The sequence below is a fragment of the Venustampulla echinocandica genome (genome assembly GCF_003357145.1).
Source record: "Venustampulla echinocandica strain BP 5553 chromosome Unknown scaffold_0, whole genome shotgun sequence".
NCBI classification, from domain to species: Eukaryota; Fungi; Ascomycota; class Leotiomycetes; order Helotiales; family Pleuroascaceae; genus Venustampulla; species Venustampulla echinocandica.
The window spans coordinates 7443428-7466126 of NW_022474205.1; the positions used below are offsets into that span (position 1 = coordinate 7443428).

Here is a 22699-nt window from a genome sequence, read left to right on the forward strand (position 1 = left end):
TGAGGTTGTTAGAAATTGTTACATGTCTGGACTGGAATGCAACTTTACCTCCCCAATAGTAAATACTTGGTATTCACAAGCTAAAGTCGTACGAAATATCTGTAAATTCCTAATGCTCTTTAGATTTTAACATTCTAAAATAAATTTTAGTGATGCCTAGCCCGCTACTATTGTAAATGCAAGACTAGTGCGGTGGAGCTTTTGTAGAATAATTGTTCTGCTGGAGTTTGCGTTTTCGTATATAGGCCCGAGATATGCATTCCTTACTCTCCAAGAAAATCCATTTATAGCAGTTATCCACTACTAGGAATGGTAAAATGTAGGCTCCGAATGTGTAGATTAATCCCCGTGTTGTTTGAATGAATCTAGTAAATTATACTAGTAAGAACACAGATGAAAGATGATAGAACCCAACTATTGATGACGGTGTAGCCAAAATATGGTTGGTAGAATTCACAACGCGAAGCCAGGCGCCGTTCCTATGCATAAAGCAGAAAGTGGAGAGGACAACCTCGACAAGATCCAGAATAATCGTGAAGTCCGAGTGCAATAAGCTTCTAGCCCTACTATCCCACCTGTGGGGACATAGACAGTGAGGCCGTCGGCATACCTCTTCTCGCGATACCAAGATAGACATCTGAAAAACCGTCGCCTAAGAGCTTCTGTAATGGAATGGATAATATCTTGATTAAATTTTAACAATGCACCTATTTGGATCAAGCAAGGTAGCTGGGAAGTCAGCGCCACCCCACACTACCTGAGTCATTGGATAAAAGCTAGAGAGCGGTGTAGCAGTCTAGTTTAGGTCTTTCTAATATTAGTCGAGATAATTTTATAGCTTTGGACTAGCTTGTATTGTAGTTACATTAGAAGATACTTCCCTTCACAATTCCATATCATGCGCAGCCTTTACTAGGAAGATTTCTAATCTAATCACTTTCCCAATCAACACCAAAAGGCTGGATCGCGCAGATGCCACTGAGACTATTAATATATTTCGCCGCAGTTATGTCTCTGGGAAGTTTGAAGTCGCATTCACAATCTCGATCTATAGCCAAGTCTCGAATATATGCCTTGCCAAAGACTGATATCATGTGCGGGTATAGATATGACCCTCGCAATAGCATTATATGTGACTTGGAGGGCGAGGAAGATGCCAGATGAGACGTCTCACCGGATATAGACAGCGGTTGGATCCGACGGATATGTTTAGGGAGGCACCAGCGCGGATGTTGGACTGACAGCAGGCGTCGAAGCCTTGCAGACTTTGCTGAGGGAGTTGGCCTCAGCAGAATGTATAGCAGTCGGTCGCAAAAAACCACTCTTCGTGAGAATAGATGGTTTCTCTCCGAAAGGTGTAGATGAATTATGTAAGTGATTAGGAAAGTGGTGGTACTCTTTCCCGCTTAATATGGATACTCAAAAATGCACACCTTTCGGCCCCCTTGCCGGTCTTTCATTTTTCGTGGATGGAGTGTGTATTACCTACCTAGGTATGTGCTTAAAACGAGGACAAGCTAGTGATTATGGATAATGGGAAGCTCTAGTACTCTGTACTGCATATTCTATCATCGGGAGATGCAGGAAGGAACTTGATTGCGATCCAAGATTACGTTCGGAAAACCTACGGAAACGTTGCATTGATATTCACAGTCCATTCTAGAGTGATATTTATCAACCAGTGATCAAAAGCAAGACCTCCCACAACCAAGCAACAAACACTCCACATTGGCTATATCCCTTCTCTAGACAGGCATCACAGACACCGTTTGGCATGTATTGACTGCGAACATTTTTCATCCTGTCCAACCGTCGAAGATGTTCCTCATTCCCCACGCTTCATGTTCTCCTCTCGCATCGCCCCACGTTTCTTCGCTTTCTTCGCTTCAGCTCTCCTCCCACTGTCCTCGATATCTCTCCCTAGCTGCTGATATTGCTGGCCTAATTTAGTTCGGTTGAAAACCCACATCCAGGCGAATTGTCCCATTTGGGCATATACGGGCAGATAAAAGTACGACTAAAAGCCGCCCCCCTTGACCCAGGGAGGAGAACCACCGATGCGGCAGTGAGAGTAGTCTTGTGACCCTTGTGAAGGGGCGCATGGTTGTTGTTTTGTTTGTGGGCTGGCCTTCTACTGGGCCTGGATATTCGGTGCTGGAGAGAATTGAAAGGAGTTGTTTCCGAGCCTTTGGTAGTTTAATAGCTTGATAGTTTGATAGTTTGATTATAAAAAGTCTCTTAAGAGATGAGAGGCACATTCTGGCTAAGGGTAGTAGGGGTTGTTAGATAACAATTCCCGCAGAGCCCAAAGGGTGACCAAAGTGGTCACGCGAGTCTAGCTCGAAATGGCCTATAGTAACCAGAGCGGACAATAAGTTATGGCTACCTGACCCTAACCGTGGACCTAAAGATCCAAAATGTGCCATGTATTGCGGCCAGCCTGCGTACCGTAATCATCACCTACCTGTAAGTATATAGGGCCGTACAAAGGTAGAGAGGAAGGGAACGGTCCTTATCCCGAGGCCTTTGCTCCAGGCCTGAATGCCCTGTAGCCAGAGCCTGAAGCCTACTGCCGCCGCGTGCTTCAGCGCCTTCCTTCAGGTGCACTCACTCACTACTGTGTACCCCTAGAGGTGACACTATAGGACGACGCTTCAAGGGCTCATGCCTGTAGCACCCGTCTGACTCAGGGGGGAATTTCGTCAGGACCACTCCGACAGGTGTAAGCGAGGTTTAGCCTACCAATCCCCGACCTCGCTTCGACCCGCTCCACATTTCGCTTCGGTTCGTCTCCAAAAACAAAACGAAATGTATCGAACAGCTCGCCATCAACATCAATAGATATCAATGGGGAAAAAATAAGCAAAAATGTATCAAGATATCAGAGATATCAGGACGGCGCTAGCCGAGCTTGGACAATCAGGGAATCGAACCCTGGACCTTTCCCACGTAAGAACATTCGAGTTCGAATGTCGCATGCTAAGGGAAAATTATACCACTAAACCAATTGCCCCGATGAACAAGTGAGCCAATCGGCTCGCTTTTTATGAACACATCGCATATTCAACACTATATAGTATACCGGATAGATTCTCAAATCTGCGTTTCCGCCAAATAGACCGGCTAACAGGTAGTATTCTATTCCGGATTACAGAGTTATGTTATTTGGATCTTATTTCTCGGAACTCATGTTTGAAAGATGTGCTCCTTTTGCGCGACAAAGACAGAATGCTAGGCTTGAGGTGGTTCCCCAGATTGTGTCGCGATGCCTCGATTGGTCCTAGCGCGAATCGGCAACATTTTGCCCCAACCTCAGCTGTATAAAGTCCAGGCATCGACCTACCATCTTCCACACCACCGCCTCAGACTCGAATCGGAAGCTAGTTACCAAGTCCCCGTAATTGAAAATCATGTCTACTCCCGCCGAGACGGCCAAGGTTGCCACCATTATACCACGGGCGAAAAAAACGGATATACAAGTCACAGAGTTTAGAAGGCGTGAAATAATTTCATTAAAGAGAAATTAACCGTGTATCTATTACATCCATTACATCCATTGTATCTATTGTATTCATTGTATCCATCGTAGTCATGACACACATCACAAGCCAGTTCGATAAGCGAGTGCCGCGTCACTCCCCGACTCCCCGCGGCCGGCGTTGCTTTTTGATCACTCACCAAACTGTGATTTTTTATCAACCTGCGGGTTCACATTCACCATGGCTAAAGGCAAAATTAATATTGGGGATTCAGTTTCCTTTGTGAGGGAAGAAACGTCACGCTTAACCGAGAAAGCGGAGTGGCGACTGGAGGATGATCGTCTTTGGCGGGAGTTCCTAGTAAGATCGATACGCGGTTCGCTGTTTTAGTAGGATTAGTTGCCTAATATTTATCAGACCGACCGAAATACTTTCTTTGATAGGATAAATATCGCGAAAAACCTATCAGTAAAACAAAAAAATGGCTGTTGAAGACCAGTTTACGGACTGGGTGAGGGAGTCCGTTGAGTGGTGGGGAGGTACTTGGGCAGAGTACTATGGACTTGCAGCGTGGCATTTGACTAATTATCTACGGCGAAAAAAGAAAAATGAAAACGAATCTACTTCAGGTAACCTTCTTACGTATAGATACGTACAAATAGCTAAGTAATAATCAGCTTCGACTAGCCAAACACGCAACTCTACGGCGGTTGGTGCCGAAGATAGTACTAGCGTAGGATTCGACCCTATCCGTGATGTATAAGACAAGGGAGCACGGCTTTCTACTTATTTAGACTGGAATAATCAATCAACTCAATCCCTCTATTCCAAGTCCTATAGCCTCAACACTATAGGTTTAGACGACCAACAATATATAGACTTAGCTACGAATCTCTTCCTCCATAGAGAGGCCTGCTTCTTCGTTAAAGAGAACTCGTAACTCTATTATATATTCTTCTCGCTCAGCGACCTTTCTCTTAGCAACTAGAAGAGAACCTTAGCACCAATACTGTGAAAGTATCAGCTCGGTCTTTGTAGAGAGAGGAAGAAATCTAGGACCGATATAATCTAAGACTAGAGAAAACGTAGTATTTACAGACGTAATACAATGTCAAAACTATACTACTCCAGATTTCTAGCTATTATATATAATTAGTATCAGTGAAGGCGAATTCGTTGGCGTCATCTTAGCTTCTTCCTCCTTGAATATATCAATAAACTCCTGGTGAACTATATCAAATTCACTAAAGCTGTCTTCTATTATCTCATCAATACCGCACCCCGTAAGCTAATAGAGAACGGAAAGCACCTCGGCAAGTAGCGCACAAACCTACTCATAGTCTATAAGATATGTAATATTCTAGTCTTTGTCGACGAAGATATTACTCGTATAGAAATCGGTAAACTAAAGACGGAATAGTATATTACGATTTTCCCGCTAAATGTAGTAGTGTGAGAGTGCCCTGGGCATTGCTTTAGCAGCTATCTGGCCGAGACAGTCTTCCGTACTATGAGCTTTATTTAGATTACTAAGAAAGAAGTTACTATGAAATATGAGTATATCTGCGACAAATCGCTTAGTACAAGTATATATTTCATTTCTCGATATTGATCTTCGGGCGCCTTCATTCTCCAAAATGATAATCGAGCAAGACAGCGGTCGGTTTGACAGTGTAATTGTGCTGTTATTATAGAATTAGAACGAATGTGAGCTAAAGGAAAGATCAAGCGCGCTATACCTCGGAAGAGCTTTTGCTTCCGGACCAGGTCCTGTCAATACTTATCCCATATATCTGAGAGTACTTCGCCTTTATCGTCGCCGATGTACTCGAGGAGCATATATACAGTAGGTAGGCTTAGGTAAGTCGGACTTAGAGCATATTGAGACAAAGCTGGGTATCGAAGATAGTTGCGGGAAGATCGCTGGAACATACGTCAAAGACGAAGATAAAAAAGCATTTGTTACTCGTGTATAAACTATAGACGAAGTAACAATGTTAGCACGGAAACCTCAAGAAATATAATAACCTACGTGTCGGTTGTCAGAGAAGCCAAAGCTATACAGGTATGGAACGGGAATGTCGGAAATACCTCCTGATCCTTGGCCATTTCTAGGAAGGGTAAAGTAGAATTATAGGGGGCAGGGGTGATACGAAGGATTTTATGCAACGCCCATGTATCGCTCTTGCTTGCTTTATAAAACTCGAGATGGTCAGGGCCCAAAAGTACCAAGGCAATTTAATATGGCGGGGAGTGGCACAGCCCGACCACCTGAGATCCTTTCTACATTGGGGACTAGTTGTCTGGCATTCTGCGGGGGAGACACTGGTCCAGTCTATCTGCAACACTCTGTTGCTCAATTTAGCAATTTGTCAACTAGATGGATGCCCTGTACGTCAATTTCACATACAAATTCTTATAATTTGTATGTGGAATTGACGTACAAGGTGTTGTAGATCGCGCTCTAGTAGGTAGTGCGGGCACCAATCACACAACAAGCAGGATTTTACTGATTCTCCAATACTACCTAGCGATGTCTGCCGTGTAAATAGAGCAGACAATGGGGTACAAGGAGACGGGGGAGACTGGAAGAGTAAATGGCAATGGAATTGATACGACTGTGTCTCATATGGTTGTTTCACCTTGTGGTTCCTAAAACTCACAAAAAAACTGATAGAATTTAATAGTAAGTTTGTGTCCAGAGCTCACCCGAAGGTCTCCCAGTTCCACAGTTGTGCTCCTAGGTGAATACTCGACAACTATTAGGTACCTCAAGCTGTGCCGCCGGTCAGACTCTTGGCTAGAGCAGGTTTCATTTATTAATCCAGACGAGGGAGCCTAAGTTTAATAATTCAAGGTTAGAATCCAGTCAAGCCTCTTGCATATCTGTTTGAGGCAAGGGTTTAATTCAAACACCCCCTTCTTACCTACTACCTATTACGAAGTAGTAGTACGTAGTACGACCGAGCCAACCGATCGAGCGAACCCTATAGCTAGACGCTACAGGTGCGACAGGACTGTAAGCTTATCCACCTATAAATATGTGCTCTCCTCTCTCTTCTCTTCTTATACTCCTACATAGCTTTCAGAGTATTACTTCGCTCAGACAAGAATTTGAACTTGAGTCAACCGCTCATCTATCCGCTTTTAGCCTTAATTATCTCTTCAGGCTTAACAAATCCCAGCCTCTTAAGAAAGATGCGCTTCTCCCTCATCGTCCTTCCTCTCATCGCGGCTATCGGCGCCAACGCAACATGTGTTGTAAGCAAGCTTATCTTACGCCAATTTGTTCTAAGTAAGGCTTATTCTGTTTAGGATTACGCCGACAATGGGGGCCCTTGCTCCTTTTACAATCCTGTTCTTATCCATTTATGCGGCCGTGGAGACGGCTTCATGTCATGCTGCAGTAACAACAAACCCTGCTCGTGTAAGTAGAATGTTTTGATGTACTTCGATCTCAAAGATCACGACTAACCAAATGGCTGGGCTTAGGAATCTGCGACCCGGAGCTGCGTGGTGAATAGTGCCAAGGGGGAGTTTAGTAGTGGAGGTTAGAGTGTATCCTTCGTTTGTGGCTTATCCGAGTTAGTTTCGATGGTTTGGTTCAACACCGCCTTCTATGGTTTCACAGTCAATTTCTTTTGATAGTGCGACTCAACGTCGCGTTTAAGTAGGACTTAAATTTATACTTAGCTCTCGCTTTAGCAAGGAGGAATTTGCCATTTTATGAGATTTATTACGACTACCAACCAGGGTAAACAGGCTACCGACGCTTATCAGTCTGCTAGCCTTGTACTAATTAGTCGTTTAGACTTAAGTATTTCTTATTACGCGTTTGTGACATAATTTGTCGACTGTAAAGTTTCTTTGTATAGCTGACATCAAGTAGGTAGACACCAAGGTAACGGCAAATTAATGTCAAAAACCCACTTCCCCATTCCTTTAATTCCTAAACAGGGAGATCTGAAAAGAAAATGATTGGCTGGCTTTTTATGAACACTTTGTATATTTGACCCTATATAGCTGACTCGATAGGGGGTTTGGAAGGGGCTCTCGATATCCAGTGCCAATTGCGCATTTTTATTTCCTAGACGCTACGGAGTACTCGGAAGTCGTTAGAGAGACGCGACTGGATAGGAATGCCAGTCTTCATCACCGTGTGGCTAGGCGATGCTCGACTCCCATCGCCGCGCGGGCCATTTTCGAACTAGAAAATACACGATATGAACACCGCCTCGCTCTCAGCAGGGACAAGCCAGCCCTGGGCACACAACTTTGATGATTAGTAAAGGGCTTGGACTATCTATTTGCTACTTACGCACGATTAGAATCTCGACACCATCACACTTGGCTCACCACCTGACACCATTCCACGTAATTGATGCGGTAGTCTCGATTATCCGCCAGTCCTCTCCGCCAGACGGACTGTGGCGACACGAGCTATTTGAATCGGGCTCTGCATCCTATGAAAAGGTCTGTCTCGAGAGCACACGAGGTATGTTAAGGTTGCTGCGCAAAATGCGTTTGCGATAGTGCCTTGATGCTCGCAATCTCTAATCGCTCTAAGAATCTTTTAGTGTCAAGTATGCACCCTACATTTGGGAGCGCAGTCGAAGGCATCACCCTTTCCGCATACTTCGGGAACCGAGTCGTCCAGTCCACAACCTCCGGCGGGCATCTCGTGGCCGTCAAAGTCAAGCCGCGAACCTTTGCGAGATCAGAGGCCAAAATGATGGGCTACGCCTCGCAGCAAGCTGGCCTTAAGGCCCCGCGGGTTCTGGGCTGCTACGATGTCGAGGGAGGAGTTACTACAATGGTCAGCGATCTCGTACCTGGCGTTTCCCTGGATCAGGTCTGGCATAAGATGAACGCGCAGCAGCAAGAGTCTATCAAGACCCAGCTCAAGGAGCAAATTCGTATTTTCCGAACTTGTACCAAACCATACATTGGGCGTATTGACCATGAACTAACGCGCAATTTTTACGACCGCCTCGGAATTAGTTATATGGGTCCCTTTGATTCCGAAGTTGAATTCGATGAATGGTGCCTAGCACGGCTTAAAACTCCTATATCTCGCATGAAATGGAAATACCTCGTGCCTTACATGCGCGGTTCCGACTCGAAGAGATTTGTGCTAACCCATGGCGATCTTGCCGCACATAACATCATGGTCAACGATGGGATTATTACAGGTATTGTAGATTGGGAACACTCGGGCTTCTTTCCAGAATATGTCGAGTACGCGGCTGCGACGGTGATATGCGATTTTCATGAGGAGTGGTGGAAGCCGGTGTTGAAAGAGATCCTTGAGCCTTGCGGATCGCAAAGATTGAAGTTTCAGGGTTTGGTCAAGGATCGAGGATGGTGATAGTGTGGTTCCTTGACCCATTCAGATTTGCGGACCGTAGTAGCCTGGGTCCTAACGGTACAAGGGATAATAGTCAGAGCCTAATGTAGGATTATAGTTTGATCAGGGGGTTTTTGCCTTTGCAGCATCAAACCACCTAGTTACTAGGTATTCTAGTGATGTTCAGTGAAAACAGACGTTGAAGAAGTTAGATACAAGATCCACAACTAGAAATCTCCTCCACGGTAACACAAGGACTGATGCTGCGCAAGCTAGACCGCCGACCAATTGAAATACTTGATACATACCTACTTATAGAGAGAATTGCATCCAAATAGAGGCATCTAACTGCTTGCCAATTTATTTGACTAGAACTTATTATAGAGTGGTAATCTTTACAGAGATTAATCTCCACGCTCAGTCGCTTCAGGCTTCATGTGGGGCTTAAACCATTGACATATCCGCATTCAGCGGCCTCGCCCGAAAAGAATGATCTCCCGCAGACTCCCGTCCTACCCGCACTCGTCCAAGTTCGGGCCAGATATGGTTCGACACGGCATAGCACGACAGATAACAGCTTAAATATCAGTTCCCATTTTGTTGTGAGCCCTCTCGAGCCTTGATCACCTCTTCCGAATTTTTTGAGAACGTGAGGACGGGTCTGTTCCAAAGAAAGAGCCACGGCCTGGGTATAAAGCAAGTGTTTATTGTATCCTTGGTGAAACTTCCGAACGAAGTAATAAAGACAATACTAGCTTTTATATAACCTCATATTTTATACTACTGAGACCATAGTACTTATAACGATCCACCAGGGTCGGATTTAGGAGATAACCTCGAGACAGCTGCGCGTCTCGGTGCCTCTTCTAGACTCACAGTCTTTGTAAGTCAAAATTAATCTAAGACATGCGACAGATATCTCATTAAGGCTTCTTGGTTCTTCTCAACTTTTTCGGATTCAAATTCCACGGTATATATCGGGTAACTTTGCTCTCCACAAGATGAGGGGTATGTTCCACATGGAATAGGCCACTCCCCACACGGAGATAATCATGACCTACCCACATGAATTGGGCTGCCCGCAGAGGACCCACGACATGATTCCATGCGTGAAATCTATATACATAGATCAAAACAGAACCATTCTAACAGATGTAGGACCAAGTGAACCGCAACACGAGAATGGATGAATCACAATACGCACCAGGTATTCCTGGCCGGGTTGCCGACTACGCAGATTCTTACAAGAAACGATTCGAAGCCAACGCCACAACCAGCTCAAGTTCGGCACGTACAGAGTCTGCCGACAAACTGCCAATCCTCCCACCCGGGGTAAGTAGAGAGGCTTTCAATAAGGCGATTGTAGAACTAAAGCAACTGGTCGACGGGCAAGTTGAATTGGTCGATGGCGAGCTTAACGATGGGTGGTACTTGGACCGGCCACTCACTCATGATGCTTTTGCCCTGGGAAACCAGGATGACTACGTCAATAGCGCCATATGCTCGCCTGCGAATGTAGAGCAGGTACAATCAGTGGTTCGGTGGGCCAATAAATGGCTTATTCCTATCTACCCTATCTCTATGGGGAGAAACCTGGGTGAGCCATCCTCAATTGCTTTGGTTCCCAGGGGTTGCAGGACTGATAGGCATTAGGTTATGGAGGCGCAGCCGCCCGCGTGAAGGGCTCCGTTGTAATTGACTTGGGAAAGAGAATGAACAAAGTACTGGAACTGGATGAGAAGAGTGCGTTTTGTCTGCTTGAGCCAGGTGTCACATACTACATGCTCTACGACGAAATCAAAAAATCTGGCAAGGATCTCTGGGTCGACGTGTAGGTTCTTGTTCTATCTGATCTCTAACTATGTAATATCTAATCTTGGCGATAGGCCTGATTTGGGTGGTGGGAGTGTCATGGGAAACGCCCTAGATCGAGGAGTAGGCTACACGCCATATGGAGGTTCGTTCCAGCATTACCTCAGTGGCATCGACCTTCGTCCAACTATCTTCTATTAGATCACTTTGGAATGCACTGTGGGATGGAGATTATCCTTCCAAATGGAGAGCTACTCAGAACCGGGATGGGGGCTCTCCCAGATACCAACACGTCGCATGGAAGTGCAAACACGTGGCAATTGTTTCAATATGGCTTTGGGCCGTACCCAGATGGCTTGTTTAGCCAGTCAAACTATGGTATCGTGACAAAGATGGGCTGTGAGTGTTCTCTTTAAGCTTTATATTATGGGATATGGCTAACCTTTCCAACAGTTTGGCTGATGCCGAACCCAAAAGGTCATCAGACCTTTCAGATTACATTTCAGAAGGAGGATGATCTTCATGAAATCATAGAAACCATCAGACCACTTCGTATCCGAAATATCATCCCTAACGTCCCTCATCTTCGACACATCATGCAAGAAGCTAGCGTATACGGAGATAGAAAGTCTTTCTGGGATGGCGAAGGACCCATACCGCATGACCGTATTGACGAACTTGTAGCTCCAAAGCTCTGGATGGGCTCCTTCCGGTGGATCCTTTATATATGTGTCTATGGCCCAGCCGTCATCCGCAACGCACACATCGAAGTTATCCGAGAAGAATTTTACAAAATCCCGGGAGCAAAGATAATGTTTCCTGAGGAAACACCTCAATATTCGTACTTAAATAGCCGGGTCAACATCTACGCTGGAGTTCCTGATCTTCGCGAGCTTGATTGGGTCATGTGGCTTCCGAATGGCTCCCATACGGCTTTCAGTCCCATCAGCCCGACGACTGGTGAGGATGCAGTAAAACAATACCAGATGACGAAGCGAATCCACGAAAAGTATGGCTTTGACTACTTTCCCACCTTCTGCGTCGGATGGCGCGAAATACATCACATCGTCATGATCATTTATGATCGCAAGTGTGAAGACAGCAGAAACCGTGCTCATGCGATGATGCGTGAACTCGTAGCAGAAGGTGCTAGGCTAGGTATGGGAGAGTACAGGACGCATCTCGCGCTGCAAGATCAGGTTATGAACACCTATGATTATAATGATGGGGCGTTGCTCAAGTTCAACAACAAGTTGAAGAATACGCTGGATCCGAATGGGATCTTAGCGCCGGGGAGGAATGGCATCTGGGGTCAGCATTGGCAATTGACAGGCCCGGATGGGTCTCAAGCGGAGCGTTGCAACCCAGTGGCTGATAAATTGCCCAAGACAGCAAAGCTTTAGACAGATGTAACTTCATTCAAGCTTCAATTTCTAAATAGTCGTTCCTTATGTTATAAGCGGTAGCAAAGAGCTTAGAGAGGAATTCTGACTACATAGACAAAGTTTCTATGGTGAAATGACCTGACAAGCCCTTTCCAAAACAGCACGCCGGATAATATAGCTAATTCAGTCAACTTGACGTAAGCCCTATACTTTAATAGTATCGACGTATAAGTTCTATAGCTAGTTGTTTTGTTAAGATGTCAGCTGGTTGGTTTATCCCTTCGATTCCTACTACATTAATCATATTCCTCTACCATATTGATATGTTTAAATTTGTTATACAACTATCGGGCGCCCGTAAGCTAAACAGCAGCTCGCTGTGGTAATACAGAGTAGGTACTTGGATAATACTTTCTGAAATTGGGAGCAAGCATTCAAATAATATCAGCCTCGGTTCTGGTGATGATCAGGACGACGTGTAAATTCTGTGCGTAGGAATTTGAACATTTCTATCCATAGAGTTACTCCTTCGTATGTTTGCCAGTTTTAGTAATAGACTTACTCCCAGTGAGCTTGCTAGCAGTCACGCCTTACAATTTATATTGCGCCATGAGGATTGTTTAGTAGTTGAGCCTCTAACTCTTCATTTGTAAGAAGTCAATGTGCTACTGCTGACAGATAGTTTTGGAATTTGAAGTGAGCTGTTGACCCTGTTCCAACAGATCCAGTAGCCCCACTATGGCACTAGAATCTCCCTTCAATCACTCCAAGACCGCTGCTTGGATCTGTGCAACCATTCCCGTTGATTTCAGGCCCATAGTCAGAATCCAGTTGCGAATAGCTACCATAAATTGCGCGTTCTGCTGCCTTCAGAGGACAAATCCGGAAAGGTACCGTACATTATCCATTCTGGTGGTAGCCCGTCTGAAGTCTGACGGTCTATTTGTGCTCTTCTAACAAGTATTGGAATTCTCTCTATCCTCTCAACTTCTTCCCTTAAGAATTTCATCAATTGGGGGGGGGGGAGCACAAGGTAAACTCAGGTGAACAATTTGGCTTTATCGTTATGCCCGCACGGTGGTTCCTCTGCATGGCACCTCTCAACTAGATTTTGGAGATGGCTAACAAGAGATTCAACGCGTATTTGTTCGTCAGTCAGCTTGAACTAAGAATCTTCATAGAGAAATCCCGCTAATTTCTCGACGTCTAGCAAGTGCTGCTCAATTTCCTATGCTAGCATTATAGGCCTTGGCATAGCTATTGCTAGCTCTACAGTAAAGACCAAGGAGTCTCTAATATGACTTTGTATTATGTTGGAAGGAGTTCCATGGTGTAGTATCGGCAAAAGTGGCGAGGGAAGTAGTATATATCTTCCAAACAGAAGGGGAGTAAATCGATCTTTGCCATATATTTTGGAGCTATTGATGGATAGCAATAGTGGAAGGGACGCAGAAACTACGTATTCCAAATACTAGAACTTAAATCGGTGATCTCTTATATATTGCCAGCTTTGCCGTTGGTTGAGCACAACAAGCGAGTCAACCAAGTCAGGAAAAAAAAGAGATCTATTAAAGAAACAAAATAGCAAAAGAAATATCTTAGGGAGCTATGGATACCGAGAAACTTAAGCTGTACCCTTCTAGCCTTTGTTATCTCTATCCGAGAATCCAGGGTCATCCTAGATGGCCTGTTGATGGTTGTTTGACTACTACACCAGCAGGTCTAGTCGCCTGTCTCCAGCTGTTATGGGGATTCTGCTTATTTTGATATATATTAATACATACCTAAGTACCAAAAGTAAAGGAACTCAAGTCATCACATAGGAAACTCAACAAAGTCGAATAGGGGAATTGATCAACTCCACCCTTGAATCAAATACATGATTAAGAGGGTAATATCAATTTGCCAAGGGTGATGGATTGTATTTGACGGAAATTGTCGGAAATTCCAAGAGCGAAACCAGTGTTGGGGTAATGACAAACTACGCCAAAACATTCAACAACTCTTTGCCCTGGAACCACCTCTCCAAATTCTCCGCCTGTTCATCATACCAATTGTTCATCGTCTCTTCCTCAACATATCCCATGTGCGGAGTCAGCAAAACATGGCTCCTACCATCCTCCCCCCATTTGGTAGTCCTCCACTCATTGTCCTTTGGCAGCGGCTCGATATCAAAGACATCGATCGCAGCACCCCTCAACCTCCCCTCGTTCAGCACTTCGATCAGCGCATTCTCGTCAACGATCGGTCCTCGAGACGTATTTACGAAGAGCGCGCTCTTCTTCATCAGCTTCAAATCTTCCAAGCCGACGAGGCCGCGTGATCTCTCTGACAGGACATAATGTACACTCAAGACATCCGCAATCCGGAATAGCTCCTCTTTTGAAACGACCTTGAATGTCTTTTCCCCATCGTCATCTTCGGTCGGCAGCCCTGCTGCTTCAGCTTTCTCATCGGCCACATCTTGCGTTAAACTTGAACTCCACGCTACTACCTTCATACCAAACGCAACGTGCATAATCTTTGCCACGGAAACCCCTAGCTTACCAAGACCCAGAGAGGCGAAGGTCTTGCCCGACAACCCGGTTGCTACACCGGTTTGCCAGCCTCCGGCTTTGACAACGGCGTGGTCATGAGCGATATTCCTGGCAATTCCGAGAACAAGAGCAACCGTGTGCTGGGTGGTGCTATCCGGCCCTTTCCTCTTCTTCCCGGTAAGAGAAGGGGCATTAGGGCCGCCGGACCCAAGCGCACCAGTTACCTTTATTCCGAGCGTTTGAGCAGCCACCATATCGATACTCCGATTGCGGGTGCCAGTGGTAAGAAGGAGCTTAAGATTCGGGAGTTGCTTTAGCAAGACCTCGGGGAAAGCAGTGCGCTCGCGCATGGACGATATAACAGTGTACGGCCTAAGCCTTTCCACCAACTCATTCTTGGCGCTCTCAGAGGTGCAAGGGTGATCATAGGGAGGGAGCGTATGTTCAAAGGCGGTAAATTGAAACGTGGGCTTCAGATATTCGAAATGAGCGGCTGAAATGTCCTGGTAGTCGTCCAAGACCGCAACCATAATAGGGCAGGGCGGAATCGGTGGCATTTTGCTCAACGTTACAATTCGAGCTACGTTCAAATAGTCGGATAGTAGGTGGGGAAAGATAGATAAAGTAGCTAGTCCTCTAATAGCGATGGACTTAATAGAGGATCGCAAATGCAGGCGAACATGTCTGAAGCGTACTGAAGAAGTAGGCAACTAGATCAACAACGGTTGAAGGCTTGGCAGATGCCAAAACATAACAGGATTCTTCGTAACCCAAATCCCAAATAGGCGCTTAAGCATTCTTCCTAGCTTCTGGCGCAAAGTGGGGGAGCAACCTCGGAAGAGGAGAGAAACGACATCATACCTCCTTCATACCCTCTTCATACCCTCTTCTCAACAACAGATGCCAACAGCGTTTGTAGAACAGCCTCGAAGGAATAAGATCGAACAATAATCATCCCATGTGCAAGATAAAGGTTGCTAGGTGGAGCCCCGAGTAGGTCTTTAAAGCTAAAAACACTGCCAGGGCACTTACAATAATTCCTCCCCTTCATTGGTGCGCATGGAATGTTCAGATCTCCAGTGGTCCGTTCGGTCGGTTCTTGTTGTGCCGACTCCCCACCATCGACCCGCGAAGAATACGAATTAGTGCTATGAAACTCCCAGTTGAACATGCTCTCATTCGTGGGTAGTCAGTCCAACTAGCTAGATCCATTTATTACTTGTGGTCGCGTTTGGATAGACATATCTGGCGCTGATGAGATTCTGGAATGCGGCGGATAATTTTCAACCCTCCTACCACCACCGAAGACCCAAACTGATAAGTTGACAAGACATCTGGCTGTACCACCTTGTCCCTCACAGTAATACCTCCTCTCAAAGGATCAGGCAAGACATCATTCGCAAGGCCGAGGATAATCATGGCTCCATCAGCAATAGATATCGCCCATTCAACAATGGAGAAGCCAACTAAGAAGAACATTGGGGTTTATACAAATCCAGGGCATGACTTATGGGTCGCAGAGGCTCAACCATCCCTTGAAGCCATCGAGAAGGGAGATAGCTTAAAACCCGGAGAGGTGACCGTTGGCATCAAGAGCACCGGCATTTGCGGGTAAGCTCAACTAGATATTGCCCAGCTTTTGAGACTAACAGCTTCCAGTTCCGATGTACACTTCTGGCACGCTGGATGCATAGGACCTATGATCGTCACCGACACTCATATTCTTGGGCACGAATCTGCAGGAGTGATATTGGCTACTCATCCTTCTGTAGAACATCTTAAGGTCGGAGATCGCGTGGCAATTGAACCCAATGTCATCTGTGGCGAATGCGAGCCTTGTCTTACGGGCAGATACAATGGATGTGACAAAGTCCAGTTTCTGTCGACTCCTCCTGTCCCTGGACTCCTACGCAGATATGTCAACCATCCAGCAGTCTGGTGCCATAAGATCGGAGATATGTCCTTCGAAGACGGTGCTATGTTAGAGCCACTGAGTGTATCACTCGCCTGTATGCAGAGAGCTGGCGTACGGTTGGGAGACCCAGTCCTCATCTGCGGTGCAGGTCCTATTGGTCTCATTACACTGCTCTGCTGCCAGGCTGCCGGTGCATGCCCTCTTGTTATTACCGATATTGACGAGGGAAGGCTGGCGTTCGCAAAGAAGATTGTGCCCTCAGTGGTGACCTACAAGGTGGAGAGGATGGCGGGTGAGGAGGCTGGCAAGGCCATTGTAGCTGCATTCGGGGGTATTGAGCCCGCAGTCGCTCTCGAGTGCACAGGAGTGGAGAGTAGTATTTCGTCTGCAATTTGGGCTATGAAGTTCGGCGGAAAGGTCTTCGTGGTAGGCGTTGGGAAGAACGAAATGAATATTCCGTTCATGCGGCTGAGTGTTCGCGAGATCGACCTACAATTCCAGTACCGATACTGCAATACCTGGCCTAGGGCGATCCGATTGGTCCAGAGCGGTTTAATTGATATGAAGAAGCTGGTTACGCACCGTTTCCAGTTGGAGGATGCTGTGAAGGCTTTCGAAACTGCAGCGGATCCCAAGACTGGCGCCATCAAGGTGCAAATAAAGAGTGAGGACTGAGGAATGACACGATAGATGCTGTTGAAAATATCAATTTAAGATCGTATTGCTTGGACTTCCAAAACATTCCTGCCAAGGGACTCCATGTTGCGCATTCTATGAAGTAGATAAGGTATTTTGTTGTAATTGTGCTAGCACGAAGTATTTGTATATTGGCTCGGCATGCGAACTTTAAAGACAGCTCCGGCAAAGCCATGATGTTGACTAAGCAGCATCCCGTTCCAAATCTTCCCGACGGCCGGCAAAGAAAAGTCAACAATTCTCGTGCGATTCCCTTCCTGCGATCAATTGTGCGCCCACCACTATTCAAGAATCGGGTCATTTAATTCATTCGTTCTTCCGGGTGCATATCGATCGGCTTCCGTCATTATGTCGTTGAACGTCTCTCGCGCCGTGCTGCGGCGATCCGTCAAGCTCCCTGGGCGAACAGCTCGCCGATTCGAATCGACGACATCTAAAGCCGCGGACACAGCAAAGGATGCGACCTCCAAAGCATCTCAAGCTACCTCGGATTACAAGTCGAAAGCTTCCCAAGGTCTTTCGAGGGTCACCTCGTCCGCTGGCCCAGCAATCAGCGGCGCGGCCAAGGGTTTGGTCTCCTCGCTGGGAAAGATTGGAGGCCGAACTGGAAGGCTGATTGCGTTAATTGAGCGTAAGTCTATCTTCGAGGCATCGATTGGGCCGCTGCAAGGCATCCAGAACTCAATGGCTGATGTTGAGCCACAGGACAAATCCCACCTACTGTCCACTACGCACGTGTAGGGTTGGAGCTCTCGAAGCTCGTTTTCCAAGGACAGAAGATGTCCCCTCCGTAAGTTCATGTTTATACCCTAAGAATTAGGAACCGTGTGCTGATAATGCGTTAGGCCCGTTTCAACTTTCCAATCATACTACCAGAACGTACTTAAAGCCCTTCGAAACCCAGGCCAAACCTTCACACAATTCAGCAACTCATTACAACAACTGCGAAATGTGGACAAGGCTGGCTTGGCATCTGGAGCTGTGGTTTTGGGGGAGCTTTTGGGATTCTTCACGGTGGGCGAGGTAATCGGCAAGATGAAGCTTGTTGGGTACAGGGGCGATACTGAGGCCCATCACTGAGCGCCAAGCAGAGAGGCGATTTTGGGTCGATGGGAATGGATAGATGGATGCTGGCAATAGATGTCAGGGTATGAATGACCTGGGATTCATGGCAAAGACAGCTCTGGATGACTGGTGGCATTCGATGTTGTTGTATTCGCACATATCCTACAACACTAACACTTTTCCTTGAATGTCTGTACATCATAAAGCAATAAAAGGAATAATGGCGGATTAGAATTGCTTGCGATATTCAGCGGTAACTCTCAGCATTCTAAGCTGTTTTAGTGATACGGTAGGGATGGTGATCAGAGCGATAGTTGATTTATAATCTGTTAACAGGAACCAGCTTGCTTGTAGCATTTAGTAGGCATATAGAGTTGATATGGAGTAAGCCTCGCTCTATCCTACTCGATCCACCATAGCTTACCTTAGTAGTTGCCTAGTATACAGCGAAAACGCTCTTTGGGTCTCTATCATGGTGAACGGATCCCTTGTTTACAAAATTGATGAGGCTTACAAACTCATTCTCCCTGGCCCATCATGTAGCACGTATTAGGTACCCAGGTGCAGTAGGGACTTGTTAACTAACTCGGCGTCGGTTACGCAGGCAGGTTCGTCGTCGATCTTCTTGCGAATCCCTCCGTACGTAAAGAATGAACACTCGGACAAGTGCAAGTCCAGATAGCTTCAGCGTAACGTACCATCGGACTCCAGGAAAGCGTGACATCATGCGCACCGGGGCGTTTGATATTAGATTCCCCTCATTCCCCTCATCCCGCATCTACGTAGTCCGTGGATGAAATGGCCTGCATACGGCAGTGGTCAATTGATGCACTGTCAAACAAACCCATGGCGTATATATATTCTTTAGCCACCAAGATCAAGTGACGATAGCTTCACTTCCTACACTCTCGGACTTCCTTTTTCTCGAATACAATGAGGCCTTTGCATCAGCTCCAGACCGCTACGATAGCAATTTTCTGCACTGCAGCTGCAGCAAAGCGCGCCATCGATCTCAGCACCCTGGAATGGACGCTTTCAAGTCCGGTGTACAACATCTCTGTGCCGGGCAGGGTGCCATCGCAGGTCCATCTAGATCTATACCGTGAAGGAATTATTCCAGATCCATACTTTGGACTAGGCGATTTTGAGTTAAGATGGGTGACTTTGACAAACTGGACTTATAACGCCAAATTGGATGGACTGTGAGTGGAATATATTTGTTTCTAGCGATATTTTGTACCTTTAGTGGACCAAGAGGCTCCTTGGGAGGAGCGCCCACCAGCTTGATAAGTGCTAGGAAAATTTCGTGCTTTATATTATTCGCATACCACAGAAATATCTCATTGATGTCCCAAAAGTTTGTATGGACTTCCTCATCGTTTCTCTCATCTCAAGTGGCTTGGCATATACCTAGTTCCCATTGGCGTGGTTTCTTTTAATTCGATGAACTGGAGGTGGAATACTGAACCAGTGATTCGAGATGCACCCAGGAACTGATAGGCTCCAGGGACACTTCAACCAACTTATCGACATGGCTGCTCTTTGATGGACTAGATACATTCACTTCGATAGAACTGTGTGGCGAATATGTCGCTTCGACCAACAATCAGTTCCGCCAGTATTATTTTGACGTTTCGAGCGTGCTAGGTAGTTGCTCTGGACCACCAAATTTGAGTATAAACTTTGGCTCTGCAGTGAACATCACCGCAGATATTGCAAATGAACCTGGACAGGAAACTTGGCCAGACTGGGTCGAAGGGTTATTCGAGTTCCCAAATCGGCAGTTCGTAAGAAAAGGACAGAGCGACTTCGGATGGGACTGGGGTCCCGCATTTGCTCCTGCTGGTATTTGGAAACCAGCCTATGCCATTCAGCTCCCTTCAGCAGGCATATACATCCGAAACTCACTGCTAGATATCTATCGTCAAGGCCAGCTGAACAACCTACCACCAGACCAAGCGGCGCCTTGGATTCTGAACGCCAGTCTTGACATTCTCGGAGCAATCTCGAGCACAGCTACTTTAGCCATTGAGATCATGGATATGAGCAATAATACGATAACAAGTGGGGATTTGCAGAATATTTCAACTACTAGCACCTCTGTGGGTGGGAGCATAACCGTGGAGGGAGAAGCCTGTCAACTTTGGTGGCCAGCTGGGCTTGGACCTCAGAATCTTTATTACTTCAAGATCAGTCTCGTGGATGGAGGCAAGACATTAGCTTCCGTGACCAAGAGAAGTGGCTTCAGGACTATTGTATTGAACATGACGCCGATCTCCACACCACAACTATCTCAAGGAATAGCACCTGGCAATAATTGGCATTTCGAGATCAACGGCCATGAGTTCTATGCCAAAGGATCTAATTTCATTCCACCAGACGCTTTCTGGCCGAGGGTAACTCTAGCAAAGATGAAGCAACTTTTCCAATCCGTGGTTGATGGTAATCAGAACATGCTCCGGGTCTGGGCCAGCGGTGCCTATTCTCCAGACTTTCTATATGATCTCGCTGACGAACTGGGAATCCTTTTGTGGAGCGAGTTTGAGTTTGGCGATGCGTTATACCCTGTGAATCCAGAGTTTCTAGACAATTGTCGGGAAGAAGCGGAATATAACGTTCGGAGGGTGAACCACCATCCTTCTCTGGCCCTTTGGGCCGGAGGCAATGAATTAGAAAACTTAGAGCTTCCAATAGCCGAGGGGGCTGATCCAGGAAATGGGCAATGGAGGAAGGAATACGAGCAGCTATTCCTTGGTGTCCTTGCCCCAGCTGTTTTCCAAAACTCAAAGTCGATCTCCTACATTCCCAGCAGTACCACCAATGGGTACCTCGAATTGAATTTCTCGTCGCCAATTCCGATAATCCAGAGGTACGATAATGTGACTGCGGGGTCAATATACGGAGATACGGATCATTACAATTACCATTCGGATGTAGCTTTCAACCTCTCAAGCTACCCTGTTGGGCGGTTTGCAAACGAGTTTGGATTCCAGTCTATGCCAAGTCTTCAGACCTGGCAGCAAGCCGTCCTCCCAGAAGACTTGAATTTCAACAGTTCCACCATCATACTTCGCAATCATCATTACCCGGCCGGTGGACCGTTTACTGATAACTTCCACAACAGCTCCCTCGGCATGGGAGAAATGACTATCGCAGCAGAGCTATATTACCCTGTTCCCAACATCGCCGATTCGGTCGCCAACTTTTCAGCATGGTGCCATACAACCCAGATATTCCAGGCCGATTTCTATCGCAGCCAAATTTCCTATTATCGTCGGGGATCTGGGTTCCCTGAAAGGCAACTGGGTTCACTTTACTGGCAACTGGAAGACATTTGGCAAGCTCCCACTTGGGCGGGCGTTGAATACGACGGGCGATGGAAAGTGCTCCACTACGTTGCCAAAGACATCTACCAACCGGTCATCATCGCTAGTTATTGGAATTACACCACTGGTGATCTGACGGCATATGTGACCTCTGATTTATGGTCTACTGCATCCGGTTCCGCAACTTTAACTTGGTATAGCTATAATGGTACTATTCTTGCTGCTCCTACAACTGTGCCATTTACCGTTGGCGCTCTGAATACTACTCAGGTGCTTCAAACCAACACGAATGCATTGCCATTAAGCCTGAAGGACGCTGTCCTCAAAATGAACATAACCGCTACTGGCTCGCTTCCGAACAGTAACGAAGTCAAAATCTTCAAGCATGAATACTATTTCCACGATCTAAGTCTCGGTCAAGTAAACCTTCAGGATCCCGGTTTGATACTAAATTATAATAGCACAACGGGGAATTTCACAGTTGAAGCTGCGAAAGCGGTGGCCGCGTGGGTATGGCTCGATATTCCTGCCGGGACTTTGGCAAATTTTGACGAGAATGCATTCTGGTTGGTTCCTAGTGATGGGAAGAGAGAAATCGGTGTTACGGTGAAGGATGATAGCATTGGTGGGAAGTGGGTCAAGGGGGTGACAGTGAGGAGCCTGTGGAATAATACTTTGTCGTGATTCCCACCATTCTGCGCCATAATTCGGCATCCGCTAGCAATAACAGACCAGAGAACACCTTGATTTGCGCTAGGCCGTTTGGATTATATTTCGCCTAGTTCTGCTTCTCATTCTTACAAGTAGATTAATCGTTAGGCTGCCGACCTGGTACCTAGGTAGGGTAGGACAGGTAGCTCCAGTATTGCACCACTACTATCTAGTGCCAGCAAATATAACAATTTTAATGTTTTAGGTCCATTAGATGTTACCTCCATTTGTGCAATTTTCTATTCTCACGTACCAGAGGATATTAGAGAAGCCCAAGTCCGTAGCTGTGGTTATAGAATATCTGAATACCTGTCTTCGGAGTCTATGGCAGCGCAATAACAGGACAGAAAGGAAAATAAGAGGTGAGGTCCAAAGCCCAGCTTTATGTAACGGGCTGTGGATGGTTTACATCATGGGCAAGGTGAC

At 46.3% G+C, this 22699-nt stretch overlaps 7 protein-coding genes across 7 annotated transcripts; 6 read left to right on the forward strand and 1 right to left on the reverse strand.

The window, feature by feature from the left end:
* Positions 1-3960: 3960 nt before the first annotated feature.
* BP5553_02347 (uncharacterized protein) lies at positions 3961-4242 on the forward strand (the record flags this gene model as incomplete). The annotated part of the gene is made up of 2 exons (XM_032010970.1): positions 3961-4108; positions 4157-4242. 2 exons carry the CDS (start codon positions 3961-3963, stop codon positions 4240-4242), a joined length of 234 nt encoding a protein of 77 aa, XP_031875024.1.
* A 3822-nt stretch (positions 4243-8064) lies between these two features.
* BP5553_02348 (Uncharacterized protein) lies at positions 8065-8847 on the forward strand (the record flags this gene model as incomplete). The annotated part of the gene is made up of 1 exon (XM_032010971.1): positions 8065-8847. The coding sequence occupies one exon, from the start codon at positions 8065-8067 to the stop codon at positions 8845-8847; it is 783 nt and encodes a 260-aa protein (XP_031875025.1).
* A 1031-nt stretch (positions 8848-9878) lies between these two features.
* Positions 9879-12041, forward strand: BP5553_02349 (Uncharacterized protein; the record flags this gene model as incomplete). The annotated part of the gene is made up of 6 exons (XM_032010972.1): positions 9879-9935; positions 9985-10423; positions 10480-10657; positions 10713-10783; positions 10840-11037; positions 11092-12041. The coding sequence occupies 6 exons, from the start codon at positions 9879-9881 to the stop codon at positions 12039-12041; spliced, it is 1893 nt and encodes a 630-aa protein (XP_031875026.1).
* Positions 12042-14004: 1963 nt separating this feature from the next.
* On the reverse strand, positions 14005-15117 carry BP5553_02350 (putative glyoxylate reductase; the record flags this gene model as incomplete). The annotated part of the gene is made up of 1 exon (XM_032010973.1): positions 14005-15117. One exon carries the CDS (start codon positions 15115-15117, stop codon positions 14005-14007), a length of 1113 nt encoding a protein of 370 aa, XP_031875027.1.
* Positions 15118-15977: 860 nt separating this feature from the next.
* BP5553_02351 (GroES-like protein) lies at positions 15978-17150 on the forward strand (the record flags this gene model as incomplete). Its single annotated transcript, XM_032010974.1, has 2 exons — positions 15978-16171; positions 16220-17150. 2 exons carry the CDS (start codon positions 15978-15980, stop codon positions 17148-17150), a joined length of 1125 nt encoding a protein of 374 aa, XP_031875028.1.
* A 369-nt stretch (positions 17151-17519) lies between these two features.
* Positions 17520-18251, forward strand: BP5553_02352 (Uncharacterized protein; the record flags this gene model as incomplete). The annotated part of the gene is made up of 3 exons (XM_032010975.1): positions 17520-17802; positions 17877-17961; positions 18017-18251. The coding sequence occupies 3 exons, from the start codon at positions 17520-17522 to the stop codon at positions 18249-18251; spliced, it is 603 nt and encodes a 200-aa protein (XP_031875029.1).
* Positions 18252-19169: 918 nt separating this feature from the next.
* Positions 19170-22246, forward strand: BP5553_02353 ((Trans)glycosidase; the record flags this gene model as incomplete). The annotated part of the gene is made up of 2 exons (XM_032010976.1): positions 19170-19438; positions 19744-22246. The coding sequence occupies 2 exons, from the start codon at positions 19170-19172 to the stop codon at positions 22244-22246; spliced, it is 2772 nt and encodes a 923-aa protein (XP_031875030.1).
* Positions 22247-22699: the final 453 nt, after the last annotated feature.